Source organism: Cyprinus carpio, chromosome A15 (assembly GCF_018340385.1).
Source record: "Cyprinus carpio isolate SPL01 chromosome A15, ASM1834038v1, whole genome shotgun sequence".
In the NCBI taxonomy this organism is placed as follows: domain Eukaryota; kingdom Metazoa; phylum Chordata; class Actinopteri; order Cypriniformes; family Cyprinidae; genus Cyprinus; species Cyprinus carpio.
Genome location: NC_056586.1, coordinates 22,298,386 through 22,315,885, shown reverse-complemented (window position 1 = coordinate 22,315,885; position 17,500 = coordinate 22,298,386). Strand labels below are relative to the sequence as shown.

The 17,500-nt window shown below is 32.8% G+C and overlaps 1 protein-coding gene and 1 long non-coding RNA gene across 2 annotated transcripts in view; both read left to right on the top strand.

Annotated features, from left to right (window-relative positions):
* The first annotated feature begins 1,947 nt into the window (after positions 1–1,947).
* LOC122147740 lies at positions 1,948–14,697 on the top strand. Its single transcript, XR_006161812.1, has 3 exons — positions 1,948–1,978; positions 9,689–9,731; positions 14,642–14,697. It is a non-coding gene; the product is annotated as an uncharacterized LOC122147740 (long non-coding RNA).
* Positions 14,698–14,796: 99 nt separating this feature from the next.
* LOC109082247 (leucine-rich repeat and fibronectin type III domain-containing protein 1) overlaps positions 14,797–17,500 on the top strand; it is a 15,262-nt gene continuing 12,558 nt past the window's right edge. The window contains 9 exon segments of the mRNA XM_042771724.1: positions 14,797–14,964; positions 14,967–15,095; positions 15,097–15,141; positions 15,144–15,215; positions 15,217–15,261; positions 15,264–15,509; positions 15,511–15,537; positions 15,539–15,640; positions 17,461–17,500. The exon segment at positions 17,461–17,500 is cut by the window's right edge and continues 451 nt beyond it. Of these exon segments, the coding sequence (XP_042627658.1) occupies positions 14,797–14,964; positions 14,967–15,095; positions 15,097–15,141; positions 15,144–15,215; positions 15,217–15,261; positions 15,264–15,509; positions 15,511–15,537; positions 15,539–15,640; positions 17,461–17,500 (874 nt within the window).

Below are 17,500 nucleotides of genomic sequence, written 5' to 3'. Positions count from 1 at the left end.
AAGCAAGGTTGGAAAATGATTTTTCTTATGTTAGCTTCATAGACTTACCTCCAGAAACATAATATGAAGATCTGAAAATGCATTTCATGATGCCTTTAATGTTAATGTTGACAAATAGCTAATATTACAAGCATGATTTCTAAATAAGCTGTTTTTCCATTTTTGTTTCAGTAGATGTTCAAATGCATTTTGCATGACGGGAGACTCTGGTGTGATGCATGTAGTGCTGATAACAGCTGTTTGACATGTATAATCACATGCTCACAGATCAGCGGGGCGTCTTCATGGCGCCCTCTCACCACAGGAGACGATTATCAGTGAATAATGATTTAGATTTGAGTCAGTTTCTCACACAAAACTCATAAGGACTGCAGTTATGGTGCTTTTTGTCCTTTTTGGAGCTCAAAATTGCCATTATTATTTGGAAGAGTGCTGTGCTAAGTTTTCATTTTGAAAAAGAAAAAGAAAAAAAAAAGGTCATTCTGGTTTTGAATGACATAAGAGTGAATAAATTATTATTTTTGTTTATTTTCTGTGAACTTTTGCTTGAACATTTATAGTGATACACACTGCTCATTGTGCACATGATGTCATCATTATCTCTGGCCTGTGATTGGATGATGGTTTTGGTCTTCAGTTATCACTGAGTTTTGGTTTCTTGTAAATCTCTTTGGGGGGACGACTAAGTTGAAAACAATTAATAAGCTATCAAAGGTTAGTTTGAGCGATTGATTGGATGATTGATGGGAAAAGAGCTGCTATCAGCTAAAAAAGCATCATCAGCACAAGCCACGAGAGATGAGAGACATTTAGGACAGCATTTCACTCGGGTTTTCTCAGTTGTGTCTACTAGAATGTAAAATATATGACTCAAGGCAAAACACTACAGGCAAAAACCATGGACTGTTAATTTTGACATTTTGGGAAATTTGGCTGCTATACTGTAATATGTTCTTTCAGACTAGTGTAAAAAAAATATCAAAAATACACTTTTAAGTTTTTATTTTACAGTTTTTCTCAGTCACTTTGGTGCATTTCTCAAATCAGAAATGAAATTCTCAAAACTACTTGTACAACCTCCACATCATCTAGGCATTTATACACATAATAAAACCAGTTTCTCATTCTTTTGAACAAGTTGCGATTGCTTTTGTACATTCATGCAGTTGATTATGCACATTTATCTGCAGTTTCCTACATTATCAGTTGCTAATGTCATGTTACTCAAAATGTATTATATAGTTTTCTGTGCAGTAGTCTTACCCCTCAAAACATCTAGTCGTTAGCTCATCGTATAAGTCACTGAATGCAAGAAGGTTCATCTAGTTGTCATAAACTGCCAAGCATGTTTTTCTAACACATTATTTGTAGACTTTTTGTAAATTTGGCATGAATTGTGCAAGTGAATCTTGACTAATGAAGAGAATGTAGATAAACCAATGATAAACCATTTCTCTGAAACAGCTCAAAGGTTCATCTCATGAATCTTCAGTTGGAAAGCATACACTGTATAGACAGACACAAGAGTTACACAGTGGACTTATCTTTTTATTTTCATCTTTGTGCCCATATTTATTTTTCCTTCTCTATATCACAATGACATTGTAAAGGTGTTATTTTTTTATTTATTTTTTTGGTCAGACCACTAGTAAAAGTGTAACTAGGAATTCTATCCAGTCTCTTTCAAACAATATCCCACATACAGTAATGTGTAAATGTGTACTTTTGAAATGGATATATGGCATACATAAGCATATGGCATAATGTTCAATACAGTAACTGTCATCCAAAATGTTGCCATAGTTTACATCAGAACATCCCTCCAGAGTTCACTGTTATATTGACAACATGACTAAGCAATTTGACTGTCTTATCCGTACACAATGACACAAGGACTTGTCATACTGATGGCACTGACATGTTCATTGACACAGATATTTATTTTTGAGGATTTTGAGTAAGAGACTGGCTTTTGCAGGTAATCCATGGTGTTTTGCTATTTGTACGAGTTGTTTTGAGAAATGCACTTACTGTTTTGCAAATGTCAAGGATGATTCAAGAAATGTACCAAAGCTACTGAGAAAAACTGTATTGGCATGTTATGTATTTGCGACTGTTGATTTCAATTACGATTCATATTTCATACTCAATATTAGTTTGTTTCTCCACTTTAGCAGCACTTACATACACCAAAACTTAGAGTTTTATTCCTGTCTATATTCTGAAGGTTTTTACTGAGGGGTTTGTTGATATATCATTCCCCTGGTTTTATACAACATTATATTCCTGCAAACATGGTGAAAATGCGTTATATTCTCTCTGGTAACAGTATTTTCTAATTTATGGGTTGATCAAAAAAGAAGTACAAAATCCCCTCTGTTAAAAACTTTAACTCTAATATTTCAACAAAATCAAACAAGAACTTTGAACCTGGCTTCATCCAGTGTTTGTTTAGTTACAGTTTATCTATGTTGGTCTATAGATTTCAATTACAATATTTATCTTTTAATGCTGTTTTCTCAAAATGAGTTTGTTTCTCCACTTCAGAAGCACTTACAAACACCAAAACTTAGAGTTTTATTCCTCTCTATATTCTGAAGGTTTTTACTGAGGGGTTTGTTGATATATCATTCACCTGGTTTTATACAACATTCTATTCCTTTAAAGAATGGTGCAAATGCATTTTTTTTTCGTTAACAGTATTTTCAGATTTACAGAATGATAAAACAAGAACTCAAAAATCCCATCTGTAAAAACTTTAAACTCTAATATGTCAACAAAATGAAACAAGATTTTTTAATCTGGCTTTATACAATATTAATATTTATTTTCTGGAAATGTATACAGATTTCATTAGATAATGCATGAGTTTTCACATTTAAAAAATTTTGTGCTTTAAGTTTTATGAAATGTTATGTATGCAGTTCTTAATGTACTGTAATCGATTATTTTCATGTTCACATGTTCAACTTGCTTTAAAGTGAAGTGTCCTAAAATACTCACAAATCAGGTATCTCTACTGTTTCACAACTGTTTCAGATTTGCGGTGACTGTTGGTGCATGTGTTGTAGTTTGACATAATAATGTGACTTTAAATCAACTAAACTTTCACCTAAACACAAAGCAAATTCAATCAAGTCCATTCAATCAGTAGCATTACAGTGTTTCGATCTGTTTACTCACAAACAGCCTGAACCGGCAAAATCAATATGCGTCAACAGAAACAGCTCTCTGATCTCTAATCATCAGCGACAGGACAAACTAGTGCAGAAAGATCCTAAAAATCACTTCTAAACCGAGTGAGAGCTTCCAAGAAGCACCTGGGGACGGCTGGCCTCCTTCATGTTTGTTTACATCATGTGCTTTTGTGAACTCTTGCTTTAGGCAAAAGACAGAAGACACAAAACAGGAGTTTTAACCTTTATAATGCGGCTCAGTGCAGCTAAAACAAACATTAAATGCGTCATCAGTAGACTGACGGATCTGAAGTGCTCTGGGTCACACACAGGTCTGATGTCAAACCGGCTCGCTCTATTAAAGTGCTGTTAAAGACACATTGCACTTTGTCTGCACATACTGATGCCAGAAGATCTCAAACAAATCAACATAAAACATTATGGGATTCTCATGATCAAGGTTTCAGTAAATAATTCTAATACCTGTGAAATCTCATGATTCATGAGACCAGTTTTGCTTTGACAGCACAAAGTAAAATTTTAATTAATCTATATATCTATCTATCTATTTAAAATGTGAATTATTACATCTAAATATTAAACATACTGTATGTAATAACACATGTTATTACTATTATTATTATATCTAAGTGTGTGTGCGTAATATTTAGAAAATAGTTAAATAATTTTTCATAATATAATTTGTAGATAATGTATATTATTTTATTTTTTTTCGACAAGTTTTCTATGTACAGTTAAAAATTATAATTAATATTTAGATATTATTAAAATTGTTGCTGTTGTTGTTATTAGGGTTCTCATGATTCAGATGTTAGTAAATGGAACCAATACCTTCATGAAAGCTCATGATTTTTGATAGCAATTTTGGTACAAGACTAATGTAATTTATTTATTTATTTATTTGTTTGTTTAAATGTTTTCTTATTATTAATAGTGGATGACCAATATATCGGCCGATATTTGGCATTTTTCAAATATCGGCATTGGCCGATGTGTTTGAGGCGGGACTTTTATTTTGACTGCGCTGAGAGTGGCAGTGCCTGAGCAAAAAATGCTCACACTCTCCTTCTTGTTTGCTGTCATTGTTAACAGTCCTGTCTAATATGATTTCAAATTATGCTGCACTTTATGCATTTGCCCACTGCCATATTCATGTCATTTTCTCTGTGTGCTGTATATAAAATGAGTGTTACCCTGGCTTTATTAAAAAACATATGATCCCCAATGCACACAAACTTCCCAGAATACTGAGTGCCCTGTTGGTTACAGTGTTTACTTCCTTTTTAATTGTATTTTTATTAAATGTTTATTTATTGGTGAAAAATACATTGTCATCTAAAGTATAAGTATGTTTATTTTACACATTTATTTTTTTAATCCACTGTCAAATTATTTCAAATTTCTTAAATATTAATTAAAATAAAAATTAATCAGCTTTATATCGGCTATCGGCCCCCTGCTTTCCAAGATATCGGCATCAGCTGTCAAAAAAAAAAAAATATCAGTTGTCCACTTATTATTATTATTATTAATGATATGTATATGTAAAATATTTAAATATTATACATAATATGTAGATATTATTTATTTGCTTTATTTAAAAGTTCAATATTATAAATTTAAATGTTATATTTAAATAAAATATATTTTATATCCACATGCTGGTCCATTAATGACCCCAGTGCCAAAGTATTTTGAAAGCCTGTAAGCATGTTTTTTAGATGCTCTGCTCTGATACAGCTCTAAACATCTCTGTGGATTTATGTAAAAGTCAGTGAATCTTCATGGAGAATAACAGAAGATCTGTAAAGGTCATGCTAGATAGGTAATCCCAAATGTTTTTTGTGTGTGTGAGAGGGGAAAAAATTTTGAATAAATATTTATAGTTGAATCTTCAAGCGCTGCAGCTTAAATTCGAATGATTTCTCTATAATTGCTATCATTTCATCATGTTAAGCGTTAAATACACTTCTGTGGTGCTAACTAAGTTAGCAACTTTGTTGGTTGCAATGCAATTTCCCATTGCCAACCAACGAAGTTGCTAACAGGTTAGCAACTATGGTTTTGGGAAATGCACCCCTGGTCGATGTGACGTATGGATGCATTAACAGCAGGATAGATTGTGTTTTTTAGTTGGTTGCAGGTTGTTGTATTATCCACCACTATAGTATACCCTCAACAATACTGACCTGAGATGAAATGCAAAATTTAGTTACTACTTCTCCACTAACTATTTCTTCACTGTTGGTTTTTGATGATTCAATTCAATAACAATTCTCTCTGTATTGATGCTTGTTGTTTTCCTGCACATTGCGGTGGAGAGTGTGTGAAATACGAACACTTTTAGAGTGTGTGAGGTTTTCACACTGAAGTGAATGTGTCTAGCATACACAATGCCTTTTGCATTGATATTTGATATTTCAAGTAGTGATAGTGAAACCTGACTTAGCAAACAACACTAAATATGGTAACTCCAAAAATGATAATCGTGTCATCATTTCTTCACCCACATGTTCTTCCAAACCTGTATGTAAGATATGGATCTACACCAAACTATATTCTGTTCAGTTTGCTCATATATAATTTGCCTGATTTTATGCATTTTATTTTAAAATCATTGTGAATTTTTACATTTATTTTATTTATTTATTTATTTTTCTTTTGGAGAAACTAAAGTGGCTTTTTCAGGCACTGGCCAATTTTGATTTTGCTTCTATATTGTTTCAGACTAATGGAAAGAAAGCATCAAAAATACACTTTTAAGTGTTTTATTTAATTGCATTTTATCTAGTTGCGTTTATAGATTTCAATTACAATACAAAATGTATTTTTCCTCATCCACTGAGACAATGACTTATACAAAACTTAGCAGTTTTATTCCTATCTTTATTCTGATGTTTTTTTATAGAGGGGTCTGTACATATAGCATTTGCATGGTTTTATTCAACATTTTATTCATTAAAACATGATGAAAATGAATTGTTTTTTTTTTTGTTTTTTTTTGTTTTTTTGATGAAGTAAAGCATCTATTTCATCATTTTTTTCACTGGTCAGTTTTGAGATTTTGGTCTATTTTGCTTTTATAACATGTTTCAGACAAGTGGAAAGAAAACATCCAAAATACACTTAAGTCTTTAATTGCACGTCATCTATTTGCGCCAGTAAGTTTTTAATTACAATACATATTTAAAGCCTGTTTTCTCAGAATGAGTTTGTTTCTCCACTCCAGCAGCACTTACTTACACCAAACTTAGCAGTTTTATTCCTATGTACATTCTGAGGGTTTTTATAGAAGGTTTTGTTCATGTATAATTCACCTGATTTTATAAAACATTATATTCCTAGAAACATGTTAAAAAATAATTTTTTTGGGATGAACTAAAGCAGCTGGCATATAAACTGTACTTCTGCCGTTCACAAGAGTGAGGGTTTAAAACACGTAACAGGACTGCCATGTTTCATATCCATAATGCAGTGTGAAATGCACTTTTAAAGTCAATTCAAATGCAGTATAAAGGCGCTTCTCCTCAGTGCGGTTAAACCGGGCAGTGGGCCGACACGAGCAAGAAACCGCCGCAGAGAAACGATTGTTCTGCTCATTAACAGAGCTGTGAAGGAGCTAAGAGTTTCTTCTCTCCTCGGATAGATTCGTGTCTGCAGGGGACTCATGAATAATCATGGCTGGCCAAAGAAAGAAGCATCCAAAGATCTCCGTTAGGTCATTTGTGACGTTTTGATTCGTGAACGCATCTAAATTTCACAGCAGTGTTGTCCTGATGAGAAGTGCAGCTTATTAAAATGCTCATTACAGTTATCTCATTAAATTTGCCTTCATGATAGTCCATGACTGATGAGTTATTAGACCACACTCGGACACAAACACGCTCGTTCTCCAGAGAAACCGGCTCTGTTTATGAGTTAGGATTCAGCAACAGCGTTTCCCATGAACAGATATGCAGAAGAATCAGTGTTTTTGGGGGAAAAGCTCTCATGGCTGTGAGTCAGATCTCCTGAAGGCCTGTGAGCTTTAAATAATCCGACTACATACTTTCAAAGACCACAACGAGCTGGAGTCATCAATAATTGCTCAAAAGTCTGACACTTCATAACACTGAGTGTGAGAAAAGTACATTAGTGTTTGTCTAATTAGTGTTCGGCTGTCTGTAATGAACAGACCGTCACACGTTTACCATAATCACGTTTGCCTCAAGGTGAGATAAAGGAAGAAGTAAAGTAAAGTATAATAAAGTAGAGGAGAGCAGGGCTCGGCCTAAGACTTTTTGACTTTCTCAGTTTGTGTAAATTTACTTGGGCTTCAGAGTATTTATTTTTTACACTTTAATTAGTCTTGTTTGTAAGGATGCCTCTTCTGCCACTGAATATATACAGTATATACAGTACAGGTCAAAAGTTTGGAAACATTACTATTTTTAATGTTTTTGAAAGAAGTCTCTTCTGCTCATCAAGCCTGCATTTATTTGATCAAAAATACAGAAAAAACATTAATATTGTGAAATATTATTACAACTTAAAATAATAGTTTTCTATGTGAATATACTTTAAAGAAATAATTTATTCCTGTGATGCAAAGCTGAATTTTCAGCATCATTACTCCAGCCTTCAGTGTCACATGTAACATCCAGTCTATCACATGATCATTTAGAAATCATTCTAATATTCTGATTTATTATGAGTGTTGGAAACAGTTCTGCTGTCTAATATATTTGATGAATAAAAGGGTAAAAAGAACTGCATTTATTCAAATTAAAAAAACAATTCTAATAATATATATTCTAATAATATATTTTCTTTACTATCACTTTTTATCAATTTAACACATACTTGCTGAATAAAAGTATTAATTTATTTAAAAAAGAAAGAAAAAAAAAATACTGACCCCAAATTACTGACCAGTAGTGTATATTGTTATTACAAAATATTTATATTTTAAAAACAAAGCTTCTTTTTTTTATTTTTATTTTGTAACTTTTTATTCATCAAAGTATCCTAAAAAAGTATCACATGTTCTGAAAAAATATTAAGCAGCAGAACTGTTTCCAACTTTGATAATGAATCATCATATTAGAATGATTTCTAAAGGATCATGTGATAATGATCCTAAAAATTCAGCTTTGCATCACAGAAATAAATGATCATTTAAAGTATAATAAATTTAAAAACAATTATTTTAAGTTGTAATAATATTTCACAATATTAAATTTTTTTCTGTATTTTTGATCAAATAAATGCAGGCTTGATGAGCAGAAGAAACTTCTTTCAAAAACATTAAAAATAGTAATGTTTCCAAACTTTTGACCTGTACTGTATATGTATATGTATATATATATATATATATATATATATATATATATATTATATATATATATATATAAGGTACTTGTATGATATCAACTTATAGTTGCGAGAAAAACAGTCAGAATTGTTGTGAGAAAAAAAATTGCAGCAAATTGCATACTTTTGCTCAGTTTGAGTCTCTGAATAATATAAAAAAAAAAAAAATTAGTACATATTCTCACAGTGTTATTACAGATGAGCCATAAAAGCCAGATGGACCAAATTTGATACTCGAAAAAAAACAAGCTTCTCTTCTCTGATTATTATTTCATAGGGTTAGGAAACATGACAGGTTTATGAAAATGTTCTCGGCCAAAGTGAAGAAAACCTACTAACTGTTCACAGTGAGGAAGGAGGCGATGTGAAGTCGTGTAGATGAACAGAAGAGGCTCGGACTCGTGATAATGCAGTGCTGCAGAAGGTAATGACTGATGTTTTACTCAAGACAAATGGCTGTGGGTTCATCATGCGTCGTCGAGTGCGTTCGCCGCTCTTCACGCTCCTTAAAAGCCTGGTTAAAACACTTGTAAATATTCAGTACCATCCTATCTCCATCAAGACCTGGATTTCTCCTGCAGCTTAATGCAATTCTAAGACCTACATTCTTGCGAAGAGTTGCCTTGGAAACAAAGTTCTCCAGGCTGTTTTTTTTTCCTCTGTTACCGGAGATACGGCAGATCAATCGAGCGAATCCTCCGAAGCAGAGACAGGAAGCGCTCCGCCGCACAATCTCCACTGAGAAAAGCCGCTAGTGTCCCAGTTAGTACTTGAATACACAATTATTCCTCAGTCGCTGGCGCATCGGGCCGTTATTGAACTCGGACTCATACGGCGTTAGACTTATCGATCAACGGCGGCATTTACAAGCACTGCAGAAACTTTAGCGCATGCACGTATCGATGCCGCCGTCACACACATTTGCTTTTGCAATTAGATATGCTAATTTGGCCACAAGAACATGTTCATTAGCAGAACATAATCATGGGATAAATTAGAAATTGTGTAGCTGACGTCCTGCGATGTGACATACTCTTTTATGTAATTATGCATGCAGTTTTTCAGTATGAACTTATATTAATCAAGAGACTACTGGGGATATTTGTACTTAAATATATGCATATTTTCTCACACCGCAGGAGCATTTCAAATCAAAAGCTGTCATCTAATGAAAGCCATATGGTAAGCCATATCTTATCTGTATAAATTGAAAACTAAAGAATTGATAGAAGAAGTTAATGAACATGAGATAAAAAAAAAATGAGCTCACTGAGAAAATTATTAAAAAAAAAAAAAAAAAAAAAAAAAAAAAAAAAAAAATGAGCTCACTGAGAAAATTATTTAATGATCAAAAATACTGTAAAAAATTTATAATATTATTACGATTTGAAACAGCTGTTTTCTGTGTGGATATCTGTTAAACTGTAATTTATTTCTGTGATGCAAAGCTGTATTTTCAGCATCATTACTCCAGTCTTCAGTGCCACATGATCTTCAGAAATCATAATAATATGCTGGTTTTCTGCTCAAGAAACATTTCTGATTATTTCTGCTTCATATTTTTGTGGAAACTGTGATGCATTTTATTTTTCAGGATTCACAGATGAATAGAAAGTTCAAAAGGACAGCATTTATTTGAAATAGAAATCTACTGTAACATTATAAAAAATATTTACTGTCACTTTTGATCAATTGAATGACCAAAAGTTTTAATTTCTTAAAAAAATATATATATATATTTGAATGGTATTGTAAATGATGCTACTTAATGTTAACACTTGTTCTACAAGTCAGTTGCAAAACAGATTTAATGCCATGTAATATTGACAATGTGACTCACTGATGCATTCTATTTGCTTAAAAGTCTTAAAAGTGATAATAATTATTAACCACGTGTCATGCATGGTGCATTATGGATATGAGACTTATATGTTTCTGTACTGGAGTTGTAGGTCAAACACTGTGGCCTACAACTGTTTTGTGTTTTTCCAAGTATTACATTGGAAATGATGACTTTCTGAATTGAATAGAGTGACGCTTATTTTTCTATTTTCGGTCAAATGGACACGTCAACAGATCAAAATGAGTTCAGAAATCATTTTCATGGCTTAATCTCTCGCGGTCGCTGGAATGTCAGTTTTGTGAGGGATGTTATACTGAAGGTCAGATATTGTCAAGGGTTCAGCAGGTCAAAACATCTGAAGCTATTTAATAGTTAACTTTCATTGTGACATTTCTACTCTGCCAACAGATTTTAAAAATGTAACTTGTTGATGCTGAGCAGAACAAGTCTCTCAATTTGCAGTAAATCACGTCTGGCACCATACAATTGTTTTTAATTATTATTTTCTTAAATCTATTCTATTAACTGTATTTTATAAGTAACACTTTTGGCACATGTTTACTATAGTTAGCTACAACTAAAACCATAAAAAAAGTTTGTTATGTGAAATAAAATAAATGCTTACTGAAATAAAATATATAAAAATAAAAAAAAACTTAACCTCATTTTATCTTTTCATTTAGTTTAACTAAGTGTACTAAAATAACTAAAAATTAAAACCAAGCTAAAAACCTATACAGACATAGACATAATTAATAAAACTGACAAAACGCAACAGCTTTACTGAAATGTTTAAATTAAAATGAAAACGGAAAATGCAAGAAAAAAATTCTGCTGATTAATTTAGTAAGATTTAGATTTTTTTTAGTTGCTTTATTTTATATATCAGCAGCAAGATCATCAGGGTTAGTATAGTTATGCATATGGTTAGTGTAACTAAAACTAGTGTAGTTAACTAAAACCATGAGGATAAATAAATAAATGAAAAAAATTATTTGGAAAAAAATATATGTAATAAAATACATTTAAATTATATTTAATTTAAAATAAAATATAAAAAAAATATTTTTTTAACTTGATGTATTGAAATAACAAAATAAAGCTTAAATAAAAATGTATAAAAACTATATAAACATTTTAAAAACTAAATAATAAAAAAGCTAAATTACTAAAACTTTCAAATTAATTTGAAAACAGAATATATAAAAACTTAAAACATTCAAATATTGAAAAAAAAAATCTCAATACTAAGACAGCACTGATTTGGCAATTATTTTTGTAAAATTTAATTAATTTTAAAACTTTCCAATGACCATAGTGTGCCAGCAAAATCCTCATGAATATATAATGATTTTAATATAATTTAATAAAGCTTAATCTAATGGATTAGATTCTGTTGAAACTATTGCAGTAAAGGTCGTGTTGCTTTTATATCTGAGGCTTAAAGAACAAAACCAGTTAACCAAAGAGAGGTGTTTTCATTTAGTCATTGTTTCATACATGATCTCATTACCTTACAAGCTGCTCCATAAAATCCCAAACGTGTCATATGAGCTCGGACCGAGAATTCACTCACAAAATGATGGAGAGTTACAGAGCGGAGGACAGCAGATGAATGAAACACTGGTTAGATGTTACGCTGAGTGCAGAAATCAATACGGCTAAACAGGGATGAAAGAGCATCCAGACCTGAGCCATGCAGATCAAACGCCGCTTTAATCCTCCGCGTCCCTTCAGCTTTACTGCCACAATTTATAGCACAATTAAGTCACTCCTACAAGCGTCTAATTTTCCGCAGCGTTACTTCGGCTCAAAATTGGTCCGGAGCGCACAAAGCTGTTACTCTGAGATTTCCACGGCCCTCGATTATGAGGAATCAGAGAGAGGAAACTCTCTATCTGCATTGTGTTGTTGAGAGTCCAATAAGAAACACATGGCAGAGATCAAGGACTGATTTTCTGAAGGATGAGCTGCTTTTCCTTGGACTCGCAGGAGAAGGTGAGGAAGAGCTTTAATTAGCTGCTGGAGGATTGAGAGGGTCAGGAACCTCGGAGCACGCTCCTGCTTTCTGATGAAAAGCTTAACTTAATGCATGCTCTTATTGTGAAGGATTGAAGAGTGCGTGTTTTTCTCAAGTGAAGTCTTCTGATTTTCTCATCCAGTGGTAATTGGGTTGTTTCTGAAAAGACTTTCATTTCCAGCTTTTGTCATCAATGCCTCTGATTTTTCAGCCAATTTTTACCCGTCTAATCGGTTCACAATGGATCAAATTAAATTCTGCCTCACATCATTTGATTTTTAAATATTCCATTTCACTTGGAAATACATCACACTGAGGAAATAAGAGCCTCCATTTGTTCAGATATAGTGTGTGGTTTATTTCTTTGTAGACTGTATTTATTTATTTATTTACTTAGATATCTCTAAATGTTTATTTATGTCAGATTAGTTCTTGTTTGATGTTGTGTGAGATTAAAAATGTAAATATTTTTACAAGTAACTGAAATACACAATATTCACTAATACGTATATTTAAACGCCTTGATTTAAGATATGAATTAATTATTTAATTTCATGTAGACTTTATTTATTTATTGACATCTAAATGTTAATTTGTCAGTTTTCATTTGAATGTATTCAAAATGTACTAATGTAGTAATTTTGTTACTAAATAATGTACTTATAATATAATATACTTATGCCATTTTTATTATTAGTTTTTATTACTATTTAGGTTTAATTTAATTTTAGTTTTATAATTTTATTTTAATTTCTGTTTTTCTTTTTATATTTTAAGTTTATGTATAATTTTAGCAAGTTTGTTGTGTGCTTTTTTTATATATATATTTACAGTTATTTACAATTTGGGTTTAAATTATTTTCATTTCAGTTTTAGTTTAGAAATAAAAACAATTTTAATTTTAGTTTTTATTTGATATTTTGAGTTTTCATTTCAATTTTAGTTTATTTTTAGTAATTCTGTTATGCTCTTTTGCCACTTGTATTTTTTTAAATTACTATTTAGGTTTATAATTTTTTTTTTTTTGTATTTCCATTTAAGATTAGAAATAAAACTAGATTTGTTTTATTTAGTTTTTTTATATTTTGAATTTTCATTTCATTTCAGTTTTTTTTTTAGTATTTTGTAGTATGTTTTTATCGTTTTTATTTTTACTTCATATTTAAAAAAATATGTTGGAATGTATATGACAACTAACAGAAATAGCAAAAAAAAAGTTTTAATAGTTTCAGTAATTTTAGTTTTAGTTGTAGTAGAAAATAAAGTTAGTTCTAGTAAGTTAGAAATATAAAATGTTGTGTGTGCCGTCCTTACTAATAATAAAAAATCAACAATATTTTTTTTTGTGTGTGTGTGTGTGTGTGTGTGTGTGTGCATCTTTGAGTGTGAAAGATAGACTGTGTTTTCTTTTTTTACTCTTTATGTTTGTGTGTGTGTTGTGAGATGTGAGGAAGAGAGTCTGTTTTGTTCGGTGTGCGCTTGTGTATGTTGTGTATGTGTTGTGTAGTGCTGTGTTTGTGTGTGTGGTGGTGTGTGTGGGCTGTTTGTGTGTGTTTACCCTGTGGTGGTGGTGTGTGTGTCGTGTCTGTGCGTGTGTGTGAGTGGGTGGGTGTGGGTTGTGGGGTGTGTGTGTGCGTGTGTGCGCAAGTGGGTGTGTCGTAGAAGAGAGAGTCTGTGTGTGTGGTGTGTGTGTGTGTGTGTGTGAGTGTCTGCTGCTGGTGGGTGTGGCGTGTGTGATGTGTGTGGTGTGTGGTGTGTGTGTGTGTGTGAATGCGCTGTTGTGCGCGTGTGATGTGGGTCAATGTTTTGTGTGTGTTGTGTGTGTGCGTGATGTGTGTTTTGCACGTGTGCTGTTGTAATGTGCGTGCGCGTGTGGTGTGTGTGTGTGTGTGTGAGTGAGTGAGTGGTTGGTGCTCTGTTGTGTGTGTGTGTGTGTGTTGGTGTGTTGTGTGTGTGTGTGTGTGTGTGTGTGTTGTGTGTGTGGTGTGTGAGTGTGTGTGTGAGTGAGAGGTGTGTGGCGCGTCTGATGAGTGTGGTATGTTTGTGTGTGTGTGTTGTTGTGTGTGTGTAGTGCGTGTTGTGGTGTTTGCACGGTGTGTGTATGTGTGTGTGTGTGTGTGTGTGTGTGTCTGTGTGTGTGTGTTCTTGTGTGTGTGTGTGTGTGTGTGTGTGTGTGTGTGTGTGTGTGTGTGTGAGAATCTTGACGTCTCGGTTGGTGTGTCTCTGCAGGTTTAGGAAGCTGATGAATCATGGAGAGGCTGGTGTTTTAAAAACGTGCTCGGTGTATCGTGCGCTGGTGAAGGCTCAGCATTGGCCCGGGCCGCTGCAATCTGTCCAGGAACCATCCTCGCCCACAGGCTCACACTCCTCTGCGCCAAACCAGGATGGCTGTTTTAGTGCCGTCCGACCATCAGACCGCAAGGACCGTGTGGAGCTGCCGGCTGAAGTCCGACAACTTCATCACCCCGCTGTTAGTCCGCCGCAAAGACTTCTTGAAACATGAGGAGCCCTGGTGGTCTCTCCACCTCTCTGTCCCGCAAACGGGAACCGGCTGACGATCGCGCCGCACTCGTTTGTGGGTCTGAAGTCCTTGAGAGCGCTGCACATGGACGGGAATCGGCTGACGGTCATCAACAGTGACCCAGCGAAGGGTCGATTCAACTGGAGGCACCTGATCCTAGTGGGGCAATAATCAGATTCACCACATCGACTGTCCCTCCTTCGACGAGGATTCGTCTCCACCATCGCACGGACCTGAGATTTGTCAACAAACAACCTCGAGGCCGTTACCAGGTGGGAAGCCCATCGCCAGGATGACCCACATCAACACCTTAACACTGGGACCACAATCTGCATCGACCACATCAGCGCCGGGACCTTCATCGCTCCTTCACCAAGGCTGGTGGCGGGCTGGAAACATGACGTCTCAAACCGTCTGCAGACCAGCTTCCCTCCGCCGACGCAAACTGTTCCCAGGCAGGCGCCGAGGTGCTGGTCCGAGCCCAGAGCGTTCAGAACAGCGTCGTCCTTGCTGACGGTGTGAGTTTCGGGGGAAACCCGCTGCCAGCCGTGTAAACTGTGTGAGCTGCTCTGGCTGACGGCGCCTGACGAGGAAAGACGACCTGGGAGACCTGCGCTTCTCCTGAACAACCTGATGGACAAAGTACTTTCTGGTCCATTCAAGAGGAGGAGTTCATCTGCGAGCCGCCGCTCATCACCAAACACCAGGTCAGCAAACACCACTGCATGAAAATAATTCCAAAAAAAATTCAGTTTCTATAAAAATATTTACTATCAAAATTATTATTATTTTTTTTAATAACACAAATAATAAAAATATATATATATATATATATATATAATATATATATATATATATATATATCTATATATATATATATATAGCATCCCTCCAAAATAAAAGCTTTCTGATTTTAGGTTTGAAAATTTTAATAAATAAAAAAATGTTTAAAAATAAACAAATGTAAAATAAAATCTACTATAAAATAAATTAAACTAAAAAATATTTTAATTTTATATTTTATTTACATTTTTATTTTATTTTAAAATATAATAGTATTATCAAACTTTATTATTTTGCTAATTATTTTATTTAAAAAAAATAAAGTGCAATAATACTCATGTTAATTATTTTATTTTTCATAGCTATATTTAATGGGTTACGCTATGTGCATTAAATAGAATGTGCAATAAAAAGACATTATAAAATTCATGCATTAATTAATCTTACTCCCAAAAAAACACAAAAAAAAAAAACGGATTTATTATTCATCAAAATGAATTAAAACCGTGAAATGCAAACTCAGAATAAGACGCAAACCTGCAATAATTAAATAACACAAATATCCTTTATGTGTTTAATCCTATTTTATTAACCAATGTCTTTGCTCCTGACCTTTGATGATCCATTTCAACCATACTAAGCAAAAATGAGTTTAGATAAACTAACATTTGTGCTTCATTGTTTTTTTTGTTTTTTTATTGCTAAAGAGTGTTGAAACTTCTTCTCACATGTTCTAAGACACACATTTAAATTTACTTCATACTAAAGCCTAATTCCTATCACTTTCACTTACTAAAACGAAATTACATTTACAAAAACAAAAATAAACAAAAACCATCAATAAAAAAAAAAAAAGAAAAAAAGTGACGTAATTAGTTACTTTTTTAGGGAGTAACGCAATATTGTAATGCATTACTTTTAAAAGTAACTTTCCCCAACACTGTTACTGACTCCAGACTTTTGAACAGTAGTGCACATTGGGTTATTTTTTTTCTTTGTATACTTAAATTTAATAAATAAGTATTATTTGTAAAATAAAATTGTTATATAATTATTAATAAATATGATTATATATATTTTTTTTTAATATATTTTTTATAATATTTTAACATCACACTTCATGCAGGTGTTTCATCCAAATTGACTTTTTATTTTATTTTATTTTATTTGATTTTATTTTTATTTTAATTTAAAATACTTAAATTTAATTATATAAATAAACCATGTAAATTTTTCTAGAAATTTTATATTTTTAATTTTTTTTAACCCAACAACTTAAACTCAAATCACATAAACAAACACATACAAAAAGCAAAATCAAAACCCAAACTTACATAATTAAAAAACACGAACGAAAATTTAGTAACATGATATTGATGTACCATTTTGAAGGTAATGCAATGTCTGATTTTAAAAATGGGTTTCAAAAGATGAATTTTGAGATTTTAAGTATTCAGTTGATATATAATTTCTGATTATTTCTAAAGTGTGACAGAGAAAAAGGCAACGAAAAACACTTTTTTTGACAAGATTTTTTTTTTGTAGATTTTTGAGGGTGCATTCTTGACATAAATTAAACTATTACTTTTCCTACTTAATTTTTAACAAAAAACATGGTATATTTTATTTTTTTGTTTTTAATGAGAACATTTATTAACATTGCTATTAAATTCACCCACATCACCAAACCCTAAAACACAAATTAATGAGAACATTTATTAACATTGTTTTTAACTTCACGCAGGTCACCAAACCCTATGTCATGGAGGGTCAGGGCGTGACTC